Here is a 27,665-nt window from a genome sequence, read left to right on the forward strand (position 1 = left end):
TTAGAAAACATTTTTGAATTGCTTTTACACAAATATATAAAGACCATTGACTGAAAATATATATAACTGCTTTCATAGAATTCTAAACTTCTGATCTCATTATGCAATAAGTTCACATGTATTTAAAATTGTTTTATAAGGATAATGCAGCAACAATATATTTTTCTCTGTAATTTCAATTATCTCAACAGTTAATTTCAACATTCACTCAAAATAAAAGCACACACCCAGTTGATGATTTTTTTTAAACAAAGATCAGTCTTTAATCCTGTATCTCAAACATAAATGATCAATTAATGACTCATGGAAAAAAATGCATTTTTTGATAATGATTAAATGTTTGAAGACCCAGTTTGTTTTATTCTAAAGAAAATACTTAAATATGAGTGACTGTCTGATATCACAAATTAACTGACAATCTCCAATCTCATGATTCTCCCTTTAGACATTCTTTTTGTATCCTAAAATTAATTTGCAGGTGGATGAGAACAGCTGAGTGTGAAGTGTGGGGTACCTCACAAATCAGTACTAGGACCACTGGTACATCATTAATTGGACAAAGTTAAAAGTGTCATTGATCATAGGCTCACATCATCCAAAGAGGAGGAGGCATCACAATCAAATCCAGTTGTTTAGTGAGGAGGAGTCGATGCAAAACTCAGATGTGTTCCATGTCTACTTATGTGAGAGCAGAGAGGAGGACAGAGAAGAGGGGACACACAGTTGAACATGATGGACTGTAGGACAGGACTGCTGCTTCTAACTATCTGCTGGGCAGGTGAAGATCTTCACTCATCCTGTTTGTGGACACACTTTGATTTTTGTCATCAGCTGATTAACTTGATGTTTCATCTTCCAAACAGGTGTTGATGCTCAGACTCTGACCCAGTCTGAACCAGTGGTTAAAAGACCTGGGGAATCTCACACACTGACCTGTTCAGCCTCTGGATTCACATTCAGCAGCTACTGGATGGTCTGGGTCAGACAGGCTCCTGGAAAAGGACTGGAGTGGATCAGTGCTATCAGCACTGGTAGCAGCACATACTACTCTGAGTCAGTCAAAGGCCGGTTTATCATCTCCAGAGACGACAACAGAGCACAGCTGAATCTGCAGATGAACAGCCTGAAGACTGAAGATTCTGCTGTTTATTATTGTGCTCGAGAGTCACAGTGACTGAAGTCAGTTCAGCAGCTGTAACAAAAACACACACTTCTCATATTTACTGCTGTGAAGAGCAGAACTGCAGCCTGAACACTGTCTTTATTTTAATAATTTATGCCTTTTAACTCTTTAATTTACCTCCTTACTTTTTAATAATTTACAAACTGTGTACATGTTTATGCATTTATTAAACCCATCAGGAAAGAATACATCACATTTCCCCCTCAAATAATTCAATATTCTGGTAGCTCAATTATATTGTATTGATGATAAATTATGCATAGTTTTGATTGATTGACCCCAATGCTTTTTGGAGTATCTAAATATTTTAGATGAACTCTTCCCACATTGTGGGTCTACCTTCATTTAACATCAATTATTCTTATGGAATAGTTCAGTTCAACAACAGTTGATACATTTTTGTTGATCCAGCATTTTTCTGTCAAGTTACTTTTAACCTTGCAATGGTCCAATCTTTGAGCAAAAACAATTAACCTGAAATTTCCCAAGAAACTATGTTAAAAAAATGGTACAATGACAACTTTATTAATCACCATACTCCTGAGGATTTGCTGCTAAAATTCAACTGATTTCACAACCTTATTTGCATTATTAATTAAATTCAGAGGAACAGATTGAACCAAAAATTTGTCTGGATTTAGTTGTGTTCTTTTATGGAATTTGGTGGAAAACAATTACAGGATCTGACTGAACAGGACCACAGTGAAAATCTCCAGCAGGAAAAGAAGCACAGTGAGTCAGGATTTAGGCTGAGAGACGAGCAGGAGCAGATGGTGTTGGCAGGTCTGCAGGCAGAGAGACAGCGCTGATGAGCAAAGAAATGACATCTAAAACTATGACTACGGGAATGAAAACTGAGTTGAGCCGATGACCAAAGATTTCACATCAAACCGGCAGAGAACGTGGAGAAGAGACAGCCTGGATGACAAGAAACACGTGGAGATACAGACAAAACCGGTAGGAGTCCCGAGTGTTTTCTCTCTCCCCCTCCCCTTCTGTGTCTTTCTGTTTTCAGGCTGGACCAGCGGTTTCCTGACTCTCCCCCTGTTGGGCGAGCTAGGCACACCTGAGACGAATCTCCAGTCATTATCCACACCTGCCGTTCTCCTCAACTCTGCACTCATCGCTGATTTGTTGATTACCCCCGTGGTACAGCCTGGCTCCTATAACTGTAAGTTTGTTTCCTCGAACCAGTTTCCAGTCTGGAACTAATCGTTGTCTTTCCTGCGGATCGCCACTTGGATGCCTGCTCGCACTGCCCAGCCTGCTCCAGTCTGATTGTGTTTGTCTTTCACCTGCACCCTTTGGCTCTGTTCTGAACTTGGACCTCAGTAAACCTGATTTCAACCTCACCCTATCGTGTGTGTCTGCATTTGGGGTCTCGATTCGTGTCCGCACATCGTAACAAAATCGGAGAAAGGAAGGGGACAGAGAGATGCCAGGAAACTCCTGAAGAATATGTGTGTTTTGTCATCCTCCTCTCTGGATACTTTTGGGGGCCCAAAGGTGTCGAACCTGGGACCACTCATCGTCTGTTGAATTTATTTCAAGATTCCATGAAGAAATATCGAAGGATCTGAGTGCCAAAGTTTCATCTGACATCACTGACCTTCTCTTTCACACTCACATCTGAAGTGTTTTAGATGAAATTTAAAGATAGTTTTGAACTATTTCTTACTATTTATGTATATACTGTATATATGTCTTATTTTATTTTATTTATCTTATTCTAGTGTTGTCTTCTTTATGTTGAATGTCGCAGCGTCACACCAAGACAAATTCCTAGCTTGTGTAACACTGTGTGTTACATGACCAATGGCAATAAAACTGATTCTGATTCTGAATGTTACAGTAGATGAACATTTACATGAGAGTTCCAGTGACACTTGTTTCATTTCAATAATATCCTTAAAGGTTACAATGAATTAAGTAAAAGCAAACCTTCACATGTAAAACATGATTTGACTGTAGGTTTCCACTCTGATGCTGATCCCTGATGCAGTTCATTAGATTTCAGAGCTTCCTTTTGGATTTTTCTTGTCCTCCTCATCTAGATCCATTAATTGGTTTTATATTGGGAAATAAATCTGAATTCTTCCAAAACTGTTTTGCATGTAAAACATGATTTGACTGTAGGTTTCCACTCTCCTACTGGCTCTATTTGGTCAACAGTGATGCTCCACATGTTTGATTCTATGCAAATTCAGAGTTCTTCTTTGTTCCCCAGCTATAAAACCATCACATCAGACTGTCAGTGGAGTTCTCTGCACCTGACTTTATAATAATAGAATAATAGAATAAATAAACCAGTAAATATTCTTGTTTTTAATAAATTGCGTTCAATATTTTTTTTCCATCCAAACTCATAAAAACATTATTTAGCATCGGCTGAATTGTTAGTCTTTGGGTCAAACAGTCATTAGAGGAGTACTAACTGTTGGATGGTTTCCTGGAGCCTGTTTGAGCCTGTTTGAGCCAGTCCTCCTGATACCCTGATGCAAATCTTCAGTGTCTGGTGGACGTCTGTCCTGCTGACTGCTCTTGTTCTCTCTCTGCTGCATGACAGGTCACATCTCCAGCATCAGTATGATGAACACTCTCTCTGCTGATGCTGCTCACTGACTCTCTGTCCTGTGAGTTTTGCTGCTGTCTGACACTGCTGAGAGACGGTGACTCTCCCAGACCACCAACTTTCTTCTAACTGTCATTTCTTCTCTACTGGTGGTTCTGGTCAGAGTATGGAGTCCATTCCTTCCAGTTCAGTCATGAAAAAGCATGGGAGACCCTCCAACTGTACTGACGGAGATCTGACTTCACATTTAGGTCTAGTATGAACTAGATCAGACAGGATCCTGGAAAAGGACTTGAGTGGATCGGTGAGGGCTTCACTGATACCAGCAGGAACAACTATGCTGGCAGTGTGAAAGGATGTTGAGAAATCACTAAAGACAACATCAACAGTATGGTTTATCTGAGACTGTTCAGTCTAAATCTGGAGGACTCTGCTGTGTATTAATGTGCCAAACACACTGGTTGAAGAGAGCAGAGAGTTTTTTCTGAAATTCCACAGGATATTTGTACATTTAGACCAAAAGGTGGCAGCAGAACACACAAAGTCAGATGTCTCTGTGACAGTTAATGTGGTTTTTATCATTTCAATTTTTCATGTGTCTGAGCAGACACACAAGTTCCCTGAGCACACTGAGGACCACTGTGAGCAACATCAGATGGGTACGCTGTGGCCACACACCAGTATCACGCTTGTTCAAAACCTTGGATCATAGCAAGTGACATGGCTTATTAAAAGAATCAAATGACAGCAGTACATAAAATGAAAAAGACAAAAATCTTGTTGTTCATGAGATGTGTACTACTATGTTATATGTGAGAGTCCTGCTTTAACCATAGGAAGAGTCCTAGAAAAGGAAAAAATCTCAATCAGTTTCACCGCTTGTTCTTCTATTTGCACAAACTCCGACAGCCATTCCATCTTAAAAGAACCGCATTTCTTTTTTACTTTGGCTTGATGAGTGGATGTGTCTCTGCCCGTTCGTTTCACCATGATAAAGGATTAGCATTTGCATCTCTTAACTCCGCTGCACTGCTGTTAGCTAGCTAATGTGCATGGCGAGTAAAGGCAGGGCACATACGCAAACACTGTCAATGCTGATTGGCTGCGTAGCGGAAGTGAACTGCATCGGATTATTGGCTGGACACCTGTCGCTCATTGAGTTACGTTGCGAAATGGTACAGAAAACAATATTACTTGTCTAATTAACTAGATTATATCAGTTCTAAAATTAGATATTAATTAATACGTTTCTGTTGAATTTTATTTTGTATGCTGCATAGATTTTCTTGTGCGCTGAGTATGTGCAAGCAGTGCGCGATTGAGCAAGCGCGCAGTTTAGAGGGAACATTGATCATGAGTGAAACCCTCCATCCCAGCACAAGAATATTAGCAGCAATAATACAATCATGCTAAAAAAAAAGACAATTTCTTCACATTTAATATCAAGCGTAAAAATCAGACATATTAGATTTTGATAAAAGTCTTGTTCAACCTTCAATAAAAATGTGTTTGATTGAATGATTGGTTGGCTGATTGATCGACCTGTCTGTCTGTCTGTCTGTCTGTTTATTAAAGTTGAATTGCATATTCTTGTATCTTATTCATTGTATTATTTATTTACTTGAAAATAATACAAAAAAATGTCATAATTAAAATAATTTCAATGCAGAAAATAGAGTACTGTTAATTTGGCACGAAAGAATAGTTGGTCAGAAATTATTAGTTATCATTTAGAAGTTGTTATAATTTCAACAAGTTAAACTGTCAAAATCAGTTCAAAACAGGTAAATAAAAATATATTTATTTTGAGAGAAACTCAAAAAAGTGATAATCAAACTGATGCTGTGCAAATGAATTAGAAAATCATAGACAATAGAAGACTCACAGGGTATAATCTACAAGTGCAATAGTGATAAAAATCACAATAAAACATACAATTGAAACAATCTGGTCCTTCATTAGTTTGAATTAAAAAAAAATAAAAACAACAACATTAATACAGTTGCAGCGAATGTCCTAAAAATAGATTTGACTGATTTTGAAAGAACATATTTTATTCAGGTTTCTGAATATAACCAAGAGGGGCAGTGCAACATTTTAAAGGTAGAACATGACAAATGGAACCAACACAATGAGACTGAGAAAACGTGTGTTTAACACTCCCTGTTTTCTTCTTCTCATCTGTTGACATTTATTGGATAGTTGCCATTTTCACAACTTTTATGCCTTATTGGTCAACATATAATGATTTTTAGGTATTAATAATAATAGAACTGTATTGTAACCCCTGATGCTTCTTTTATTTCCCATCAATGTTCGTCTCTATGCAAAGGGAACTTCCTGTCCGTCTGCTATAAAGACTTGACATCCTGCTGTCAGCTGCAGCAGAAGAAGAGAAGCTCCCATCAGATCAGCTTTAATACCAACCATGTTCTCTGTAGCTCTGCTGCTGCTGTTGGCAGCTGGATGTGAGTCTCTCTGTGGATTTGTCAAAGTCAGCAGTTTATCTGTTTTAGTGTGATTTTATCTTCAGTATTTTCTTTGTTGTTTCACAGGTGTGAAGTGTGAACAGTTGACACAGCCAGCCTCTGTGACTGTGCAGCCAAGTCAGCGTCTGACTATCACCTGTCAGGTCTCTTATTCTCTCAGCAGCTACTGGACAAGCTGGATCAGACAGCCTGCAGGGAAAGGACTGGAGTGGATTGGATGGAATAGTGTTGGATCCACCCCAAGCTACAAAGCTTCCCTGAAGAACAAGTTCAGCATCAGTTTAGACTCTTCCAGCAACACAGTGACTCTAAATGGAGTGAATGTGCAGCCTGAAGACACTGCTGTGTATTACTGTGCCAGATACACAATAACACAACCCATCATTGGAGGTGAACAAAAACCCCTCAGAGCATCAACACAACATCACCAGAGGGGGCGCTGTCACACCAGGAATGAATCATGACAACAACATTGAGGCAGACATTTTGAGAAGAATGCTGGAGAACAAGATTTTTACCTCAGAATTTAAATTAAAGAAAATACTTGTAGGAAACTTTCAATGTTTTTTGTAGTAAAAAAGAACTACAAAATAAGAAAACATTTTTGGATTCCTTTTGCACGAATATATAAATACCAAATGACCTAAAATATATATGATGACTGATTTTGTAGAATGCTGAACTTCTGATCTCATTATGATACAAGTGAATTTCACATGCATTTAAAATTGTTTCATAAGGATAATGCAGCAACAATATATTTGTTTCTCTGTAATTTCAATGATCTCAACAGTTAATTTAAACTTTCACCAAAAATAAAAACACACCAGAACCCTTTTTTTTTTTTTTTTAAAGAGATCAGTGTTTAATATTGTTACTCAAACATTCATGATCAATTGATGACTCATGGAAAAAAAAAAAGGGTATTTTTAAAAATCGATTAAATGATGTCATGAATTCATTGAAAATTCCTGATCTCATGATTCTCCCCTTAGACATTTTTTTGTATATTAACATTGACTTTTAGCCGGATGAGAACTGCTGAGTGTGAAGTGTGGGGTACCTCACAAATCAGTACTAGGACCTCTGGTACATCATTAATTGGACAAAATTAAAAGTGTCATTGATCATAGGCTCACATCATCCAAAGAGGAGGAGGCATCACAATCAAATCCAGTTGTTTAGTGAGGAGGAGTCGATGCAAAACTCAGATGTGTTCCACGTCTACTTATGTGAGAGCAGAGAGGAGGACAGAGAAGAGGGGACACACAGTTGAACATGATGGACTGTAGGACAGGACTGCTGCTTCTAACTATCTGCTGGGCAGGTGAAGATCTTCACTCATCCTGATTGTGGACAGACTTTTTGTCATCAGCTGATTAACTTGATGTTTCATCTTCTAAACAGGTGTTGATGCTCAGACTCTGACCCAGTCTGAACCAGTGGTTAAAAGACCTGGAGAATCTCACACACTGACCTGTTCAGCCTCTGGATTCACATTCAGCAGCTACTGGATGAGCTGGGTCAGACAGGCTCCTGGAAAAGGACTGGAGTGGATCAGTGCTATCAGCAATGGTGGCAGCAGCCAGTACTACTCTGAGTCAGTCAAAGGCCGGTTTATCATCTCCAGAGACGACAACAGAGCACAGCTGAATCTGCAGATGAACAGCCTGAAGACTGAAGATTCTGCTGTTTATTATTGCGCTCGAGACGCACAGTGACTGAAGTCAGTTCAGCAGCTGTACAAAAACACACACTTCTCATATTGCCTTTTATATCTTTAATTTACCTCCTTAATTTTTAATAATTTACAAACTATGTATATGTTTATGCATTTATTAAACCCATCAGTAATGAATACATCACATTTCCCCCTCAAATAATTCTATATTCAGGTAGCTCAATTATATTGTATTGATGATAAATTATGCATAGTTTTGACTGATTGACCTCGAGGTTTTTTGGAGTATCTGAATATTTTAGTTGAAATCTTCCCACATTGGGGGTCTACCTTCATTTAACATAAATTATTTTTGTGGAGTAGTTCACTTCAACAGTTAATAAATTGTTGTTGATCCAGCATTTTTCTGTAAGTTATTTTTAACCTGCAATGGTTCAATCTTTCAGCAAAAACAATAACCTGAACTTTTTCTTAATTCTCAACAAACTATGTTAAAAAAATGGTACAATGACAACCTTATTATTCACCACACTCCTGAGAATTTGCTGCAAAAATTCAACTGATTTCACAACCTTATTTGCAGAACAGATTGAACCAAAACTTTATCTGGATTTAGTTGTGTTCTTTTATGGAATTTGGTGGAAAACAATTACAGGATCTGACTGAACGGGACCACAGTGAAAATATCCAACAGGAAAAGAAGCACAGTGAGTCAGGATTTAGGCTGAGAGACGAGCAGGAGCAGATGGTGTTGGCAGGTCTGCAGGCAGAGAGACAGCGTTGATGAGCAAAGAAATGACATCTAAAACTATGACTACAGGAATGAAAACTGAGTTGAGCCAATGACCAAAGATTTCACATCAAACCGGCAGAGAACGTGGAGAAGAGACAGCCTGGATGACAAGAAACATGTGGACAGTGCCTCCCTGACCAAAAAAAGAAAAAAAGAACGTGTACATAAATAAATATTAATATTTTCCAATGACATGTGTTAAAAATGCATTTGGAGTATGACTACACATTGTTGCCATTTTCTTGAGTTAAAAATGCCGAATTTAAGTTCTACCGATCAAATCCAGGGCAGAAACCCCGGGTGAGGCAGAGGTGAATGGTGCCTCACGTCTGACTGCATGATCCACTACAAACTGGGTTGCATGACGTGTGCCAGTTTTTGTTCCTCAGCATATCGCTAATATGAACTTTACATGCATGTGTGAGAGAAATATTCCTGCTGATCGCACAACAGAGTGCAGAGAAAAGTCAGCAGGTGAGGCGTGCAGTACTCTGTCTCAACTCAAGGGGGCGGACGCAAGCTGGCAGGTGCTTTCTCACTGCAGTGCTGCTTCAACAGAGGCAATCCTGTCCTTGAAGAATTATTCTTTTTTTTATGATCATTTTAATAGGGAAACTTTATTAAAATTTATTGAAGAACAGATTTTAAAGTTCGAAAAATAACTAATATTTTTACTGTTGGTCAAAATTAAATTTGTGCTGCACACATCTCTGCACTTTAATTTGTTCACAGAATATATGAATTTCTTAAAATACAAGATGGGTGCTCTATCCATAGCTATAAAAGAAAGTTCTTTATAGGACAAATATGTTCCTGTCTATATGTTTGTGTTGGATTGCGAGTGTAATTGAAATAGGAATGCTGATGGGATATGAAGCATTATCAGTCGTTGAATGCTGTTGGAAAAATGGTGAAATAAGATCCTTTTTTTCAGTTCTTACCATCGTAAATCTGACTCTTGAGGAGTCAGTGCCTCACAAGCCATGAACCTCACTTCACATCACTGGTATTTAATAGATATTGAATAACACAATCCTCAATCTACTGACAATGGGAGGACCTGTTTGTGGAGTTGGGCCCATTTGCTCAGGATGAGTTGGTATAGTTATGGTTGGGTAGGGAGCTTTGAAATAAATTATGTCTCTAAATACCAACAAAGATAGGGAAAGGATTGTGCATGTGTGTGTGTGTGTGTGTGTGTGTGTGTGTGTGTGTGTGTGTGAGTGAGCAAGAGAGTCAGACGGAGAGAGAGAAAGAAATGAGGACTCTCAACACTGAAGGATGATGGAGATAATGCTGATTTGTGTTTCCATATGTTTTGACTGACTTGATCTCATCCAGCTTCCAGACTCACTGGCATTAACCAAAATGATGCCTTGAACAAGTTTTAATGACACAAACATACTTTAGTAACTCTGTGACAGCAGATAATGAGGAGGCTGCAGACACAGATGAGGTGCACAAACATCTCCAAACCATGAAAATTAACAGCAAAAAAAACATTTTAGAACATAAAGAAAATGATGAATTGATGAAACAAACAAGTGGGATGATGATGATGATGATGATGATGATGATGATGATGATGATGATTGTCTGTGATCAGATGTACTACAGGTTAAATTCTAGAATATAGAACGCTCCCTGCAGACATGTTTAAAAGTCTACATTTCTGCTCAGTCTAATGTGATCAATACAGTCATGTGACACAAATAATTAAGGTTCAAGTTCATTAAACATATAATGGATCACCATGGATACATTTCATGATGACTGATTCTGAGTGTCTCTCTTCAGATTGTCTTGGGTTGTTTATGAAAATGTCCCAGAGAGGGACGTCTATGCAAACTCTCCCTGTCCTATAAAAACAGCAGGAACTTGTGACAGGAGCCTGGAGCAGTTTTACACAGTTCTGCTCAGATCAGAGCACAGAACTGCAGTGTCAGCACATAATGGAGAACACAGTGATCAGAGGTTTACTGATCATTGTCACTGTTCACGGTGAGAACATCAGGGCTGCTGTTACTTCTGTGGACAGGTCCAGAATGGGCTTGACCTGGTTGTTGGGTGTATTTCTATTGTCTTTCAGGTGTTTGGAGTGAAAGACTGGATCAGTCTCAGCCTGAAGTAAAAAGACCTGGAGAGACAGTGAAGATGTCCTGCACCATTTCAGGGTTTGACATGACCAGCTACTTTATCCACTGGATACGACAGAGACCAGGGAAAGCTCTGGAGTGGATCGGGAGGATGAACGCAGGTTCAAACTCTGCTAGCTATGGAAGCTCTTTCGAAAGTGGTTACGTGATGACTGAAGACGTGTCCAGCAGCACTCAGTACCTGCAGATCAGCAGCCTGACAGCAGAGGATTCTGCTGTTTTCTTCTGTGCTCGAGAAACACAGTGACTCCAGAGAGAGGAACAGCTGTGCAAAAACCTCCACAGACAACAAACGTGCCTCCTTCTCAAAAACTGAATTGCGATCTTCTTAAAGTTTTACCAGGAAAGCTTTTCAAAATATTTCCAGCAGTTTCTTTCTTAGGTGCACATAAATAAACATAATGTTTTAGACTCTCCTGTGTTTGTTTATTATTTTATTTAATCATCATTTGTGTCTCATCATCTTTGCCCCGTCCTTGTGTATTAAAACCACTTCTCCATCTGTCCTCAACCAGAGACTGTTTTGTTAAAGTGTCCAGTGGGCCCCTCATGTCTTTGACCGGGTTATCTTTTGCTTTGGTTTGGACTGCTGTCCTCAATATTTTGACTTTTTTCCTCTCCTAGATCGATTGATTTATTTGATCCCTGATGCAGTTCATTAGATTTCAGAGCTTTCTTTTGGATTGTTTCTTGTCCTCTTCATCAAAATCCATTGATTGGTTTGATCTTGTGAAATTAATCTGTATTCTTCCAAAACTGTTTTGCATGTGCTGAACTTCATATGTAAAACACGATTTGACTGTAGGTTTCCACTCTTCTATTGGCTCTATTTGATCAACAGTGATGCTTCCCATGTTGATTCTATGCAAATTCAGAGTTCTTTTTTGTTCCTCAGCTATAAAACCATCACATCAGACTGTTAGTGGAGTTCTCTGCACCTGACTTTCAACATTAACCATGTTCTCTGCAGCTCTGCTGCTGCTGTTGGCAGCTGGGTGTGAGTCTCTCTCTGTGGATTTGTCAAAGTCAGCAGTTGATCTGTTTGAGTGTGATTTTATAATCAGCATTTTCTTTGTTGTTTCGCAGGTGTGAAGGGTGAACAGTTGACACAGCCAGCCTCTGTGACTGTGCAGCCAGGTCAGAGTCTGACCATCACCTGTCAGGTCTCTTATTCTGTTAGCAGCTACTGGACAGGCTGGATCAGACAGCCTGCAGGGAAAGGACTGGAGTGGATTGGACAGGAACATACTGGAACCACCTACTACAAAGATTCCCTGAAGAACAAGTTCAGCATCAGTTCAGACTCTTCCAGCAACACAGTGACTCTAAATGGAGTGAATGTGCAGCCTGAAGACACTGCTGTGTATTACTGTGCCAGAGACACAATAACACAAACCATCAGTGGAGCTGAACAAAAACCCTCAGAGCATCAACACATCATCACCAGAGGGGGCGCTGTCACGCCAGGAATAAATCATGACAACAACGTTGAGGAAAAATGCTGGAGAAGATTTTTTCCCCAGAATTTAAATGAAATATAAAACCTGTAGGAAACGTTCAAGGGGTAATGGTAGTAAAAAAGAAATACAGAATGAGAAAACATTTTGGGATTGGTTTTGCACAAATATATAAATACCAATGACCTAAAATATACATGACTCCTTTTTGAACTTCTGATCTCATTACGCAACAAGAGAATTTCAATGTATGACAAATTGTTAAGGATAAGGATAATTCAGCAACAATATATTTGTTTCTCTGTCATTTCAATGATCTCAACAGTTAATTTTAGCATTCAGTCAAAATAAAAGGACACACACAGAACACGATTTTGAACAAAGATCAGTGTTTAATATTGTTACTCAAACATTCAGGCTCAAATGATGACTCATGGAAAAAAGAAATCTTTATTTTTTGATAATGATTAAATATTTGAAGACAGTTTGTTTTATTCTAAAGAAAATACTTAAATATGAGTGACTGTCTGATATCACAAATTCACTGAAAATCTCCAATCTCATGATTCTCCCTTCAGACATTCTTTTTGTATCCTAAAATTAATTTGCAGGTGGATGAGAACAGCTGAGTGTGAAGTGTGGGGTACCTCACAAATCAGAACTAGGACCACTGGTACATCATTAATTCGACAAAATTAAAAGTCTCATTTATCATAGGCTCACATCAGCCAAAGAGGAGGAGGCATCACAATCAAATCCAGCTCTTTACTGAGGAGGAGTCGATGCAAAACTCAGATGTGTTCCACGTCTACTTATGTGAGAGCAGAGAGGAGGACAGAGAAGAGGGGACACACAGTTGAACATGATGGACTGTAGGACAGGACTGCTGCTTCTAACTGTCTGCTGGGCAGGTGAAGATCTTCACTCATCATGATTGTTGACAGACTTTTCTGTCATCATCTGATTAACTTGATGTTTCATCTTCTAAACAGGTGTTGATGCTCAGACTCTGACCCAGTCTGAACCAGTGGTTAAAAGACCTGGAGAATCTCACACACTGACCTGTTCAGCCTCTGGATTCACATTTAGCAGCTACTGGATGCACTGGGTCAGACAGGCTCCTGGAAAAGGACTGGAGTGGATCGCTTATATCAGCAACCCCAGTGGCAGCAAGAAGTACTACTCTGAGTCAGTCAAAGGCCGGTTTATCATCTCCAGAGACAACAACAGAGCACAGCTGAATCTGCAGATGAACAGCCTGAAGACTGAAGATTCTGCTGTTTATTATTGTGCTCGAGAGTCACAGTGACTGAAGTCAGTTCAGCAGCTGTACAAAAACACACACTTCTCATATTTACGGCTGTAAAGAGCAGAAGTGAATACTGACTATTGTATTATTTTAGGCGTTTTAAATCCATATTATTATATTACCTTTTTATTTTTAATAAATCTTATAAATTCACATACTTCATTAAGTATTTTTAGCCAAAAATAACACAATACAATACAACACAATACACCAGTACATGCTTGAATGGATCAGAGCTACGATGATTAACGTTGACTATTTGGGATGAATATATGAGGAATAATAGCTTAAACATTATGAATACACACACATGGCCTTCACTGTTGGCTGTTTATGGCTGAGACTTAGCGAACTCAGGGTTTTAAGCATTGACATTTTTACCCCTTCACCCACCATCACTCTCTCCAATCACTTTTCACCTGCAATGGTCCTATCTTTGTTCAGCTACAATTAACCTCTATCTTCTCTATCAAAACTATTTTAAAATGGACTAAGGTGATTGCAAAACTGTTTCTATTTCCCTGGAATCCCTGATGCAGTTCAATACATTTCATAGCTCTCTTTTGGATTTTTTGTTGTCTTTCTCACCTGTTTCTTTTGGGAGGCCTCAGGTGTCTGTCCTGGGACGACTCATTCTTGGTCTATGATGCAATATCCTTTTTTACTGTTGAAAGTTAAGACAGGAACATATACAAACATCCAAGTTAAAGTGAGATTTATTTAATCAATCAATCAATCAATCAATCAATCAATCAATCAATCAATCAATCAATCAATCAATCAATCAACCAATCAATCAAACAACCAATCAATCAATCAATCAACCAATTAGTCAATCTTTATTTATATACCATCTGTTACATTCTAAATTGTTTTGAGGCACTTTACAGAATCCCAGGGCCTGACCCTAACTGGCAACAGTGGCAGGAAAACCTCCCCTTTAACAGGAACAAACTGTTGCCAATCTGCTTCGTAGGTTCGGACCGTGAAACGACCAGAGAATCCATGATCTTCAGTAAAAAGTTTATGAGACACATTTGTGGGCCTTTTCACAATACGAGAGAAACATTCTCCGTCTGCCAACAGATAAAAAAAAGGGCTGGACCTTTTTGGGTGTTGGTTTATATTCAGCAGAAAAGTTAGCAACTGTGCTCAAATGGTCATATGATTAACTGACGACAACATCTTATTACCTTAAATGATTATGTTCTATGTAAGTGTGACCGGTGTATGTCTGCGTTGTGTTATTTTTGTGGTTGTGGTGTATAGAGTAGCCACGGGACACAGTTGAACTTTTGGAGGCACTCTCCGTTTAATCTGGTCAAAATAAAACAGCAAAATTAACATGTGCCGCTATTTGCTGATCCAGCCCAAACTCTTCCCAACACGAGAATTGCAAAAGGGCGAAAAACATACCTGGTCAAAATAAAACAGCAAAATTAACATGTGCCGCTATTTGCTGATCCAGCCCAAACTACAGAGAAGACAACATGGAGTTAGCACCATCGCACTTGTTCACATCAATAAAACACTACATCGGAGCAACATCAGAGCTCAATATAAACTTGAATAGAACTGTAGTGTTATAAGAGTGACAAATTAAGACAAAATAATAACAAAAAGACACTTAAAACAAAGGATTACAAAAGATGACTGACCTCTTCCCAACACGAGAATTGCAAAAGGGAAGAGGAAGTCGCGACCCTCGAATTTATACAGGTGCACCAAGGGGGACACACGAAGAAGAAATAAAATACAGAAGAAGTGACTGGAGGACCAAGACAGCACAGTAAAACAAACACCAGGTATGTTCAACAATAGTAAACAAAAGAACAATTTTGTGTAATTATAATACAATATTATATGTACCTGTTACATAAGTTCCGGTACCTCATGAGCCAGTCACAAAGTGGCACCAAGAAGTGTGATTAAATGCCTGCACGTACGCACATTCTTCAGTATATGCATAAGTCAGTTCTAGTGATTCAAAGTTACATTATAAACTTGTGCAACACAGTAAGTTTCACAGTAGATTTTATAGTAAATTTCCACAAAACCTTAAACAGGAATTTCATGAAAGGTTACAATAAGGTAACTAACAGCAGACCTTTATATGTAAAACATGATTTGAATGTAGGTTTCCACTCTCCTATTGGCTCTATTTGGTCAACAGTGATGCGTCACATGTTTGATTCTATGCAAATTCAGAGTTCTTCTTTGTTCCTCAGCTATAAAACCATCACATCAGACTGTCAGTGGAGTTCTCTGCACCTGACTTTCAACATTAACCATGTTCTCTGCAGCTCTGCTGCTGCTGTTGGCAGCTGGATGTGAGTCTCTCTCTGTGGATTTGTCAAAGTCAGCAGTTGATCTGTTTGAGTGTGATTTAATAATCAGCATTTTCTTTGTTGTTTCACTGGTGTGAAGGGTGAACAGTTGACACAGCCAGCCTCTGTGACTGTGCAGCCAGGTCAGCGTCTGATCATCACCTGTCAGGTCAACTATTCTCTCAGCAGCTACTGGACAAACTGGATCAGACAGCCTGCAGGGAAAGGACTGGAGTGGATTGGATACCATTGTGCTGGATGCACCCCATATTACAAAGCTTCCCTGAAGAACAAGTTCAGCATCAGTTTAGACTCTTCCAACAACACAGTGACTCTAAATGGAGTGAATGTGCAGCCTGAAGACACTGCTGTGTATTACTGTGCCAGACACAATAACACAAACCATCAGTGGAGCTGAACAAAAACCCCTCAAAGCATCAACACAACATCACCAGAGGGGGCGCTGTCACACCAGGAATTAATCATGACAATAACATTGAGGCAGAAATTTTGAGAAGAATGCTGGAGCACAAGATTTTTACTTCAGAATTAAAATTAAATATAAAACCTGTAGGAAACTTTCAATGTTTTTTGTAGTAAAAAAGAACTACAAAATAAGAAAACATTTTTGGATTCCTTTTGCACAAATATATAAATACCAAATGACCTAAAATATACATGATGACTGATTTTGTAGAATGTTGAACTTCTGATCTCATTATGATACAATTGAATTTCACATGCATTTAAAATTGTTTCATAAGGATAATGCAGCAACAATATATTTGTCTTTCTGTAATTTCAATGATCTCAATGAAATCAGAACTAGGACCACTGGTGTATCATTAATTGGACAAAGTTAAGTGTCATTGATCATTGGCTCACATCCTCCAAAGAGGAGGAGGCATCACAATCAAATCCAGTTCTTTACTGAGGAGGAGTCGATGCAAAACTCAGATGTGTTCCACGTCTACTTATGTGAGAGCAGAGAGGAGGACAGAGAAGAGGGGACACAGAGTTGAACATGATGGACTGTAGGACAGGACTGCTGCTTCTAACTATCTGCTGGGCAGGTGAAGATCTTCACTCATCCTGATTGTTGACAGACTTTTATTTTTGTCATCAGCTGATTAACTTGATGTTTCATCTTCTAAACAGGTGTTGATGCTCAGACTCTGACCCAGTCTGAACCAGTGGTTAAAAGACCTGGAGAATCTCACACACTGACCTGTTCAGCCTCTGGATTCACATTCAGCAGCTACTGGATGGTCTGGGTCAGACAGGCTCCTGGAAAAGGACTGGAGTGGATCAGTGCTATCACCAATCGTGGCAGCACATACTACTCTGAGTCAGTCAAAGGCCGGTTTATCATCTCCAGAGACAACAACAGAGCACAGCTGAATCTGCAGATGAACAGCCTGAAGACTGAAGATTCTGCTGTTTATTATTGTGCTCGATACGCACAGTGACTGAAGTCAGTTCAGCAGCTGTACAAAAACACACACTTCTCATATTTACTGCTGTGAAGTGCAGAACTGCACACTGAATACTGTCTTTATTTTAATAATTTATGCCTTTTATATCTTTAATTTACCTCCTTACTTTTTAATAATTTACAAACTATGTATATGTTTATGCATTTATTAAACCCATCAGTAACAAATACATCACATTTCCCCCACAAATAATTTAATATTCTGGTAGCTCAATTACATTGTATTGATGGTAAATTATGCATAGTTTTGACTGATTAACCTCGAGGTTTTTTGGAGTATCTAAATATTTTAGATAAAATCTTCCCACATTGGGGGTCTACCTTCATTGAACATAAATTATTCTTATGGGATAGTTCACTTCAACAACAGTTGATAAATTCTTGTTGATCCAGCATTTTTGTCAAGTTACTTTTAACCTGCAATGGTCCAATCTTTGACCAAAAACAGTAACCAGAACTCTATCTTATTTCTGAACAAACTATGTTAAAAAATGGTACAATGACAACTTTATTAATCACCACACTCCTGAGGATTTCCTGCAAAAATTCAACTGATTTCACAACCTTATTTGCATTATGAATTAAATTCGGAGGAACAGATTGACCCAAAAATTTGTCTGGATTTAGTTGTGTTCTTTTATGGAATTTGGTGGAAAACAATTACAGGATCAGACTGAACGGGACCACAGTGAAAATATCCAACAGGAAAAGAAGCACAGTGAGTCAGGATTTAGGCTGAGAGACGAGCAGGAGCAGATGGTGTTGGCAGGTCTGCAGGCAGAGAGACAGCGCTGATGAGCAAAGAAATGACATCTAAAACTATGACTACGGGAATGAAAACTGAGTTGAGCCAATGACCAAAGATTTCACATCAAACCGGCAGAGAACGTGGAGAAGAGACAGCCTGGATGACAAGAAACATGTGGACAGTGCCTCCCTGACTCTTCTGCCCTCGGCTAAGAGCTTTAGCATCGGCAGCGAGCTAAACATATGGCTTCAGTAACCACTCGTCAAGCGTTCTGTGGTTTTTACCGATCCACTTTATTTTTGTAAAACTGCAAGAAAAAGATCACAATACTTAACTTTGGTTTCAATGTAAAAACGTACATTTTGAGTAGCGGCTACAATCGTAAACGATATTACTTACAGATTATGCCTTTGAGAAGTGCAAAAGTAAAAGAAGTAACCGGATTGGATCCAAGAGCAACCCGTTTTCCGTGTTCCGCAGCGCTTTTATCTCGACGTACTTCCTGTCTCCACCCTACTCCACTAAATGGCAGCGCGACAGGATCGACTGTAAATTGACAACTTACATCTAACAAACAAACCTTCATTTAGAGTATGACTACACATTGTTGCCATTTTCTTGAGTTAAAAGTGCCGAATTTGAGTTTTACCGATCAAATCCAGGGCAGAAACCCCGGGTGAGGCAGAGGTGAATTGTGCCTCACGTCTGACTGCATGATCCACTACAAACTGGGTTGCATGACGTGTGCCAGTTTTTGTTCCTCAGCATATCGCTAATATGAACTTTACATGCATGTGTGAGAGAAATATTCCTGCTGATCGCACAACAGAGTGCAGAGAAAAGTCAGCAGGTGAGGCGTGTAGTACTCTGTCTCAACTCAAGGGGGCGAACGAAAACTGGCAGGTGCTTTCTCGCTGCAGTGCTGCTTCAACAGAGGCAATCCTGTCCTTAAAGAATTATTCTTTTTTTTATGATCATTTTAATAGGGAAACTTTATTAAAATTTATTGAAGAACAGATTTTAAAGTTCGAAAAATAACTGAAATTTTTACTGTTGGTCAAAATTAAATTTGTGCTGCACACATCTCTGCACTTTAATCTTTTCACAGAATATATGAATTTCTTAAAACGCAAGATGGGTGCTCTATCCCTAGCTATAAAAGAAAGTTCTTTATAGGACAAATATGTTCCTGTGTATATGTTTGTGTTGGATTGTGAGTGTAATTGAAAGAGGAATGCTGGTGGGATATGAAGCATTAGGGCGGCACGGTGGTGTGGTGGTTAGCACTGTGGCCTCACAGCAAGAAGGTCCCGGGTTTGATCCCCGGTTGGGATTGATTGAGGACTTTCTGTGTGGAGTTTGCATGTTCTCCCTGTGCCTGTGTGGTTTTTCTCTGGGTACTCCGGCTTCCTCCCACAGTCCAAAGACATGCATGATTGGGGATTAGGCTAATTGGAAACTCTAAAATTACCTGTAGGTGTGAGTGTGAGAGAGAATGGTTGTTTGTCTATATGTGCTAGCCCTGCGATGCCTCCGCCCATTGAGCTGGGATAGGCTCCAGTCCCCCCGCGACCCTCAGTGGAGGAACAAGCAGGAGTGAGTGAGTGAGTGAGTGATATGAAGCATTATCAGTAGTTGTATGCTGTTGGAAAAATGGTGAAATAAGATTCAGTTCTTACCATCGTAAATCTGAGTTGGTATAGTTATGATTGAGTAGGGAGCTTTGAACTAAATTATGTCTCTAAATACAAACAAAGATAGGGAAAGGATTGTGCGTGTGTGTGTGAGTGAGCAAGAGAGTCAGACGGAGAGAGAGAAAGAAATGAGGACTCTCAACACTGAAGAATGATGGAGATAATGCTGATTTGTGTTTCCACACGTTTTGACTGACTTGATCTCATCCAGCTTCCAGACTCACTGGCATTAACCAAAATGATGCCTTGAACAAGTTTTAATGACACAAACATACTTTAGTAACTCTGTGACAGCAGAGAATGAGGAGGCTGCAGACACAGATCAGGTGCACAAACATCTCCAAACCATGAAAACAAACAGAAAACATTTTAGAGCAAAAAAAGAAATGATGAATTGATGAAACAAACAAGTGAAACAAACAATTCTAGAATATAGAACGCTCCCTGCAGACATGTTTAAAAGTCTACATTTCTGCTCAGTCTAATGTGATCAATACAGTCATGTGACACAAATTATACAGGTTCGTTAAACATATAATGGATCATCATGGATACATTTCATGATGAATGATTCTGAGTGTCTCTCTTCAGATCATCTTGGGTTGTTTATGAAAATGTCCCAGAGAGGGACGTCTATGCAAACTCTCCCTGTCCTATAAAAACAGCAGGAACTTGTGACAGGAGCCTGGAGCAGTTTTACACAGTTCTGCTCAGATCAGAGCACAGAACTGCAGTGTCAGCACATAATGGAGAACACAGTGATCAGAGGTTTACTGATCATTGTCACTGTTCACGGTGAGAACATCAGGGCCGCTGTTACTTCTGTGGACAGGTCCAGGGCTTGACCTGGTTGTTGGGTGTATTTCTATTGTCTTTCAGGTGTTTGGAGTGAAAGACTGGATCAGTCTCAGCCTGAAGTAAAAAGACCTGGAGAGACAGTGAAGATGTCCTGCACCATTTCAGGGTTTGACATGACCGGCTACTTTATCCACTGGATACGACAGAGACCAGGGAAAGCTCTGGAGTGGATCGGGAGGATGAACACAGGTTCAAACTCTGCTAGCTATGGAAGCTCTTTCGAAAATGGTTACGTGATGACTGAAGACGTGTCCAGCAGCACTCAGTACCTGCAGATCAGCAGCCTGACAGCAGAGGATTCTGCTGTTTTCTTCTGTGCTCGAGAAACACAGTGACTCCAGAGAGAGGAACAGTTGTGCAAAAACCTCCACAGACAACAAACATGTCTCCTTCTCAAAAACTGAATTGCGATCTTCTTAAAGTTTTTCAAAATATTTCCAGCATTTCATTTTTCATGAGAAGACTCCAAGTAAAACATTTAAACTATGGAGAACTTTTTAGGGATTTTTTTTCACACAAAGATGAGCTCAGTGAAAAATAAGAAATATATTTTTGAGTGACCTCTATATAACATATAGAACGATCAATGGTGTGACCTAAAGTATAAATTGATTCAATGACTCAAATGTTAATCTCCTTGACTCTTGGAGAATGCTCCATTAACAACATTCTAAACCTATAATTGTCCTTGGTTTTGTCTTTCCCATGTCCCCTGTGTGTCTGCTTTCCCTCCCCGCTGAGTAGAGTGGTGATGGGGCCTTTTTCTGCCACTATATTGGCGCAGCTGTGGCTCATCGTCTCGTCAGCTGCTAGTTAAAGGCCGGTCCGTCCTTGTGCTCGGCGCTAGTTTGCTGGAAAACTCCAGTGGTATCTGCTTAGCACTCACTTCCGTGTAGCCTGAAATTCTTTGTGGTCTTTTCCTCACCTGTGCTCTCTTTCACCTGTCCGCAGCTGTGCTGGCATCACCCGTCCCTGCTCAACATCCTACCAGACTTGTCCTACGTCAAACAAGAGATCCTCATTGGATTCAGGAGTCAGCTACTCTTTTGTTCGGCCTCCTGTGGTCAATAAAGTTGTGAAAGAATCTGTTCCTTTCTCCCGTGTCTGAATTTTGCATTTCAATTCATTTCTGCTTGTCAGTGACCCAACAACAATCTGTTTATTTCACAAGAGAATTTTGCATAAATGTGAAATATCTCCTTGAGAATATATTGGATAATCACTTAATCAATGATCTGATCGAACTGCTTAAACACACGCCCAAAATTTAAAACACAATTTCATTAATTCAGGAAGAATTTAAAATGCAAAGCAGTGTCTAATATTAATATCAAAACATTCCTGGTGAACTGATGATTTAAGGACAAAAGCCTATCTTTATATTAGAATATAAATAAAGTATTTAAAGACAGTTTCTTTACGTCAGTGAAAATCTTTCTGACTCACCGAGTGTCTGGAATCCTGAGAGATCTCCACACCTAAAGTGGGGCAGACACATAAGGTTTTTCTATCTCTGAAGAGATTTATTTTATCCGTTGGAGATAAAGATTGAGGATAAGAAATCAGGCATTTACTGTTTTGTTCATAATGTTTGAAGTGTGCTCCGATAACCTCAACGTAGCAAACCATACATACTGATTCTCGTCCTGCAAGTCAGAAATATCATGTGATCACAAGTGATGGAAGAAAAATGAAGAATGACAAGAAGAAACATGCCAACAACCAGCAAACACAACACACAACTAAAAGACTGTGGAGAGAACCCTGGAGGCAGCATCAACATGCTTGTTTCTCTTCACACCTACTTCCTTCTTCAGTCAGCTCGCGTCTTGATTTCCTAAATTCTGTTCCACGTCAAAATATGTGGAGTCATGACTCAGGAGTCGTCGCCTTGCAACACGCACGTGGAGATTTTTGGTTGTAAAGACTGAGCAAGTTTAATATTTACTCTAACGGTTTTAGAGCAACTGCCAGGACACATTTACTCTGAAAAAAACCTCAGACCACTGATTACTGGACCATTGTAAAACCATCAGTGGGACGAAATGATGACATGAATACACATCCCCCAAAGAGGAGGAGGCATCACAATCAAATCCAGTTCTTTAGTGAGGAGGTCACAATTTTAAACATATATCAGTGTTTAATATTATAGTATATTGAAGATAGAGTTGTTTTACGTGCCTGAAAATACTTCAGTGTCAGTGACTGAAATCTGGAATCCGTTTAAATTCCCACATCTCAGAGTTCTCCCTCGAGATGTTCTAAAGGCCTTTCTGCATTAAAAAAAAAACCCAAAAAACAGAATTAGCAGCTGGAATAGAACTGATAACGAGCACCACTTAGTCCTTAGTCCTTGGACCACTAATGAACCATTAATTTAAAGGTTTAAAAAGTCTGAGATCATAGGCTCACATCATACAAAGAGGAGGAGGCATCACAATCAAATCCAGTTCTTTACTGAGGAGGAGTCGATGCAAAACTCAGATGTGCTCCACGTCTACTTATGTGAGAGCAGAGAGGAGGACAGAGAAGAGGGGACACACAGTTGAACATGATGGACTGTAGGACAGGACTGCTGCTTCTAACTATCTGCTGGGCAGGTGAAGATCTTCACTCATCCTGATTTTTGACAGACCTTTTGTCATCAGCTGATTAACTTGATGTTTCATCTTCTAAACAGGTGTTGATGCTCAGACTCTGACTCAGTCTGAACCAGTGGTAAAACACCTGGAGAATCTCACACACTGACCTGTTCAGCCTCTGGATTCACATTCAGTGACTATGGAATGCACTGGGTCAGACAGGCTCCTGGAAAAGGACTGGAGTGGATCGCTTATATCAGCAGCGCCAGCAGCCAGTACTACTCTGAGTCAGTCAAAGGCCAGTTTATCATCTCCAGAGACAACAACAGAGCACAGCTGAATCTGCAGATGAACAGCCTGAAGACTGAAGATTCTGCTGTTTATTATTGTGCTCGAGAGTCACAGTGACTGAAGTCAGTTCAGCAGCTGTACAAAAACACACACTTCTCATATTTACTGCTGTGAAGTCCGCCTATACTAAATACTTTCTCTATTCTTTTAAATTGTTTGTGTCTTTTAGGTTTGTGAACTTTAATTTTGCCACAAAATTTTGTAAAGACAATAAATTCTATTAATTTGTTATTGTTCAAAGCTGAACTCAAGTTTTCAATTACCAATTGTATCATGAACAATCTTTAAGTGCAGTTGAACCCAGCCTCCTGATGATACATTGTTGTTGATCTACTCACTCTCTTTCCAGCTGTTTTAAACTTGACAGCAGACATTTTAAAAAAATCAACACACTTTATGAATTTTTATTTTCTAAAAATCTTTTTCAAACCATCCCAAAGTAACACTTACAATCTACCAGAATCTCCCAGATCCACCTAAACCTGGTTTGAAAGCTTCTTTCCCTGTTGAGGGTTTTGTCATATTTCTCACTTGTTACCTTTGGAATCCCTCAGGTTTTCATCCTGGGACAACTCATTTTTCATTTGTAAAATCATGAAATAACTTCATCGAGCATTAATTTATTCTTGGCTTAATTGGTGCCACTCCAACCATCATTTTACACTAGAAGTAACTTCAAGACTCTGGCATTCTGGTTCTTGTGATTTCCAAAGTTACATTTTTCAATTCTGACTTTTGTCTTCTGCCTTCAGCTCTGACGTGTTTTTGCAATCAAAGGGAAAATCCATTTTAATCTCTCACATTTAAAACAAATGCAGAAAATGTTCACAACTTTTAAAATTTCTTTTTTTCATTTTGCAACTGGTTGTAATACATAGTCACCAGGTGGGGTGTGTGTGTGTGTGTGTGTGTAGTCATCAAGTGATAAATTTACTGTACACATGTGTGCTTGGATATATACGTATTAACACATGTCAACAATATTTTCACACCAATGAGTGTCGATTGTTGCATGTGAAAAAAATTTGCCTGATGTTTTTGAAAATTAGGTTCTTGTTTTTTTTTAAATTGCGACAAAATCTACTGGAAAGCAATAGTCAGCGCATACAACAGTTCAAGTAAAAGCATGAATTTATTGAAATTTGGGAAACTTTATAAAGTAGATTATGCTGAAATTTAAAACATTTTGTCACATTTATCTTGAAATCAAATGAATATCTGAATGTCATTTTTTAGCATATTCATGCAAAAGTTTATCAACTTAGTTTTGGAGTCCAGGGTTCCGGTTCCTGTGCTAGTTGTTTCTTCCTGCAGGGGGCGTGAAGGAGCCAATAATTAACTACAGTGTGCGCTGCAGGCAGACGCACCTGTCAGCAATCTACATCAGGCCACCTATTTAAGAACAGAGCGCCTGTCTAGTAGGGTTGGAGAATTATTGTGTTTTCCATGGTAAATCTGATTCCTGTTTCCTCATTACTGGATTATTTAAAAATTCATTGAAGCAATTCACCCTGGTCGTTTGAGGTCACCACGCCACCCTGCTGGAGTGGAGAACGCACAGGACCTGACTCCCGTGTTGACTCCCTGCTGGAGCTCCCTGTGTGCCTCGGAAGACTGGACAAGTGCTTCCCCTGTGGTTCAGGAGGACTGCCAAGTTGATCTTTTAATAGAGACTTTGTGTTTGGACAATATTCCCACTGCGTTTTGTCTGCTTTCGGGTCCTGGAGAAAAATGAATGTAACACTTGAAGATGTATATAATAATTCAATCCAGATATTAATTGTTCAACCAATGGCTAATGCTGAATCTTAATGCTGGATCTAAATCTAAATGTTAAATCTCAATCTTACTCTAAAGTAAACAGAAGGAAAAAATAAATGTGCATTTTGATTGTATAACACAATTTGACTGTAGGTTTCCACTCTCCTATTGGCTCCAATCAGGTCAACAGTGATGTTCCACATGTTTGATTCTATGCAAATTCAGAGTTCTTCTTTGTTCCTCAGCTATAAAACCATCACATCAGACTGTGAGTGGAGTTCAGCCTCTGTGACTGTGCAGCCAGGTCAGAGTCTGACCATCACCTGTCAGGTCTCTTATTCTCTCAGCAGCTACTGGACACACTGGATCAGACAGCCTGCAGGGAAAGGACTGGAGTGGATTGGACAGAAATATACTGGAGGCTCCTACTACAAAGATTCCCTGAAGAACAAGTTCAGCATCAGTTTAGACTCTTCCAGCAGCACAGTGACTCTAAATGGAGTGAATGTGCAGCCTGAAGACACTGCTGTGTATTACTGTGCCAGAGAGACACAATAACACAAACCACCAGTGGAGCTGAACAAAAACCCCTCAGAGCATCAACACAACATCACCAGAGGGGGCGCTGTCACACCAGGAATGAATCATGACAACAACGTTGAGGCAGAAATTTTGAGAAGAATGCTGGAGCACAAGATTTTTACCTCAAAATTTAAATGAAATATAAAACCTGTAGAAAATGTTCAAGGGGTAATGGTAGCAAAAAAGAAATACAAAATAAGAAAATATTTTTGAATATCTTTTGCACAAATATATAAAGACCAGTGACCTAAAATATATATGATGACTGCTTTTTGAACTTCTGATCTCATTATGCAACAAGTAAATTTCACATGTATGACAAATTGTTTCATAAGAATAATTCAGCAACAATATATTTATTACTCTGTAATTTCAATGATCTCAACAGTTAATTTCAACATTCACCCAAAATAAAAGCACAGACACAACGCGATTTTGAACAAAGATCAGTGTTTAATACTGTTACTCAAACATTTATGATCAATTGATGACTCATGGGGAAAAAAAGAAATCTTTATTTTTTGATAATGATTAAATATTTGAAGGCACAATTTGTTTTATTCTAAAGAAAATACTTAAATATGAGTGACTGTCTGATATCACGAATTCATTGAAAATCTCTGATCTCATAATTCTCTCTTTTTGTACAGTAAAATTATTTTGCAGCTGGATGAGAACTGCGGAGTGTGAAGTGTGGGGTACCTCATAAATCATGACTAGGACCACTGGTGTATCATTAATTGGACAAAATTAAAAGTGTCATTGATCATACGCTCACATCATCCAAAAAGGAGGAGGCATCACAATCAAATCCAGTTCTTTACTGAGGAGGAGTCGATGCAAAACTCAGATGTGTTCCACGTCTACTTATGTGAGAGCAGAGAGGAGGACAGAGAAGAGGGGACACACAGTTGAACATGATGGACTGTAGGACAGGACTGCTGCTTCTAACTATCTGCTGGGCAGGTGAAGATCTTCACTCATCCTGATTGTTGACAGATTTTTATTTTTGACGTCAGCTGATTAACTTGATGTTTCATCTTCTAAACAGGTGTTGATGCTCAGACTCTGACCCAGTCTGAACCAGTGGTTAAAAGACCTGGAGAATCTCACACACTGACCTGTTCAGCCTCTGGATTCACATTCAGCAGCTGTGAGATGAACTGGGTCAGACAGGCTCCTGGAAAAGGACTGGAGTGGATCGCTTATATCGACACCGGTAGCAGCCCTAAGTACTACTCTGAGTCAGTCAAAGGCCGGTTTATCATCTCCAGAGACAACAACAGAGCACAGCTGAATCTGCAGATGAACAGCCTGAAGACTGAAGATTCTGCTGTTTATTATTGTGCTCGAGAGTCACAGTGACTGAAGTCAGTTCAGCAGCTGTACAAAAACACACACTTCTCATATTTACTGCTGTGAAGAGCAGAACTGCACACTGAACACTGTCTTTATTTTATTATGAATGGCTTTTAAATTGTTAATGACCTCACTTTAAAATGTTATTTTACAACTGCTTTTGAACATAAAAATGCAAAGTGCCAACATGACTAATTTGTCATTTTCCCTGAAAGTCATCTTCTTTGAAATGGAACATTTATTAATTCTCATTGATCCACCATCA

At 39.2% G+C, this 27,665-nt stretch overlaps 3 long non-coding RNA genes and 5 gene segments (V, D, J or C); 6 read left to right on the forward strand and 2 right to left on the reverse strand.

Annotated features, from left to right (window-relative positions):
- The first annotated feature begins 7,522 nt into the window (after nt 1-7,522).
- Nucleotides 7,523-7,965, forward strand: LOC115249973 (Ig heavy chain V region 914-like). The segment is given in 2 exon segments: nt 7,523-7,571; nt 7,652-7,965. Coding segments are annotated over 2 exon segments (363 nt in total).
- Nucleotides 7,966-10,540: 2,575 nt separating this feature from the next.
- LOC101068572 (Ig heavy chain V region 23-like) lies at nt 10,541-11,163 on the forward strand. The segment is given in 2 exon segments: nt 10,541-10,719; nt 10,808-11,163. Coding segments are annotated over 2 exon segments (363 nt in total).
- A 2,030-nt stretch (nt 11,164-13,193) lies between these two features.
- LOC115250063 (Ig heavy chain V region 914-like) lies at nt 13,194-14,061 on the forward strand. The segment is given in 2 exon segments: nt 13,194-13,242; nt 13,324-14,061. Coding segments are annotated over 2 exon segments (366 nt in total).
- An 869-nt stretch (nt 14,062-14,930) lies between these two features.
- LOC115250079 (uncharacterized) lies at nt 14,931-15,923 on the reverse strand. Its single transcript, XR_003888638.1, has 2 exons — nt 15,299-15,923; nt 14,931-15,114 (listed from the first exon to the last, which is right to left on the reverse strand). It is a non-coding gene; the product is annotated as an uncharacterized lncRNA (long non-coding RNA).
- Nucleotides 15,924-16,068: 145 nt separating this feature from the next.
- On the forward strand, nt 16,069-26,012 carry LOC115250077 (uncharacterized). Its single transcript, XR_003888636.1, has 2 exons — nt 16,069-16,110; nt 25,764-26,012. It is a non-coding gene; the product is annotated as an uncharacterized lncRNA (long non-coding RNA).
- On the reverse strand, nt 17,954-18,823 carry LOC105418479 (uncharacterized). Its single transcript, XR_965678.2, has 2 exons — nt 18,610-18,823; nt 17,954-18,517 (listed from the first exon to the last, which is right to left on the reverse strand). It is a non-coding gene; the product is annotated as an uncharacterized lncRNA (long non-coding RNA).
- LOC115250065 (Ig heavy chain V region 23-like) lies at nt 20,540-21,112 on the forward strand. The segment is given in 2 exon segments: nt 20,540-20,699; nt 20,784-21,112. Coding segments are annotated over 2 exon segments (363 nt in total).
- A 946-nt stretch (nt 26,013-26,958) lies between the features above and the next one.
- On the forward strand, nt 26,959-27,394 carry LOC115250074 (immunoglobulin heavy variable 3-48-like; the record flags this gene model as incomplete). The annotated part of the segment is given in 2 exon segments: nt 26,959-27,007; nt 27,093-27,394. Coding segments are annotated over 2 exon segments (351 nt in total), but the record flags the coding sequence as incomplete, so codon positions are not given.
- Between the last annotated feature and the right edge of the window lie 271 nt (nt 27,395-27,665).

Source organism: Takifugu rubripes, chromosome 5, assembly GCF_901000725.2.
Source record: "Takifugu rubripes chromosome 5, fTakRub1.2, whole genome shotgun sequence".
In the NCBI taxonomy this organism is placed as follows: Eukaryota; Metazoa; Chordata; class Actinopteri; order Tetraodontiformes; family Tetraodontidae; genus Takifugu; species Takifugu rubripes.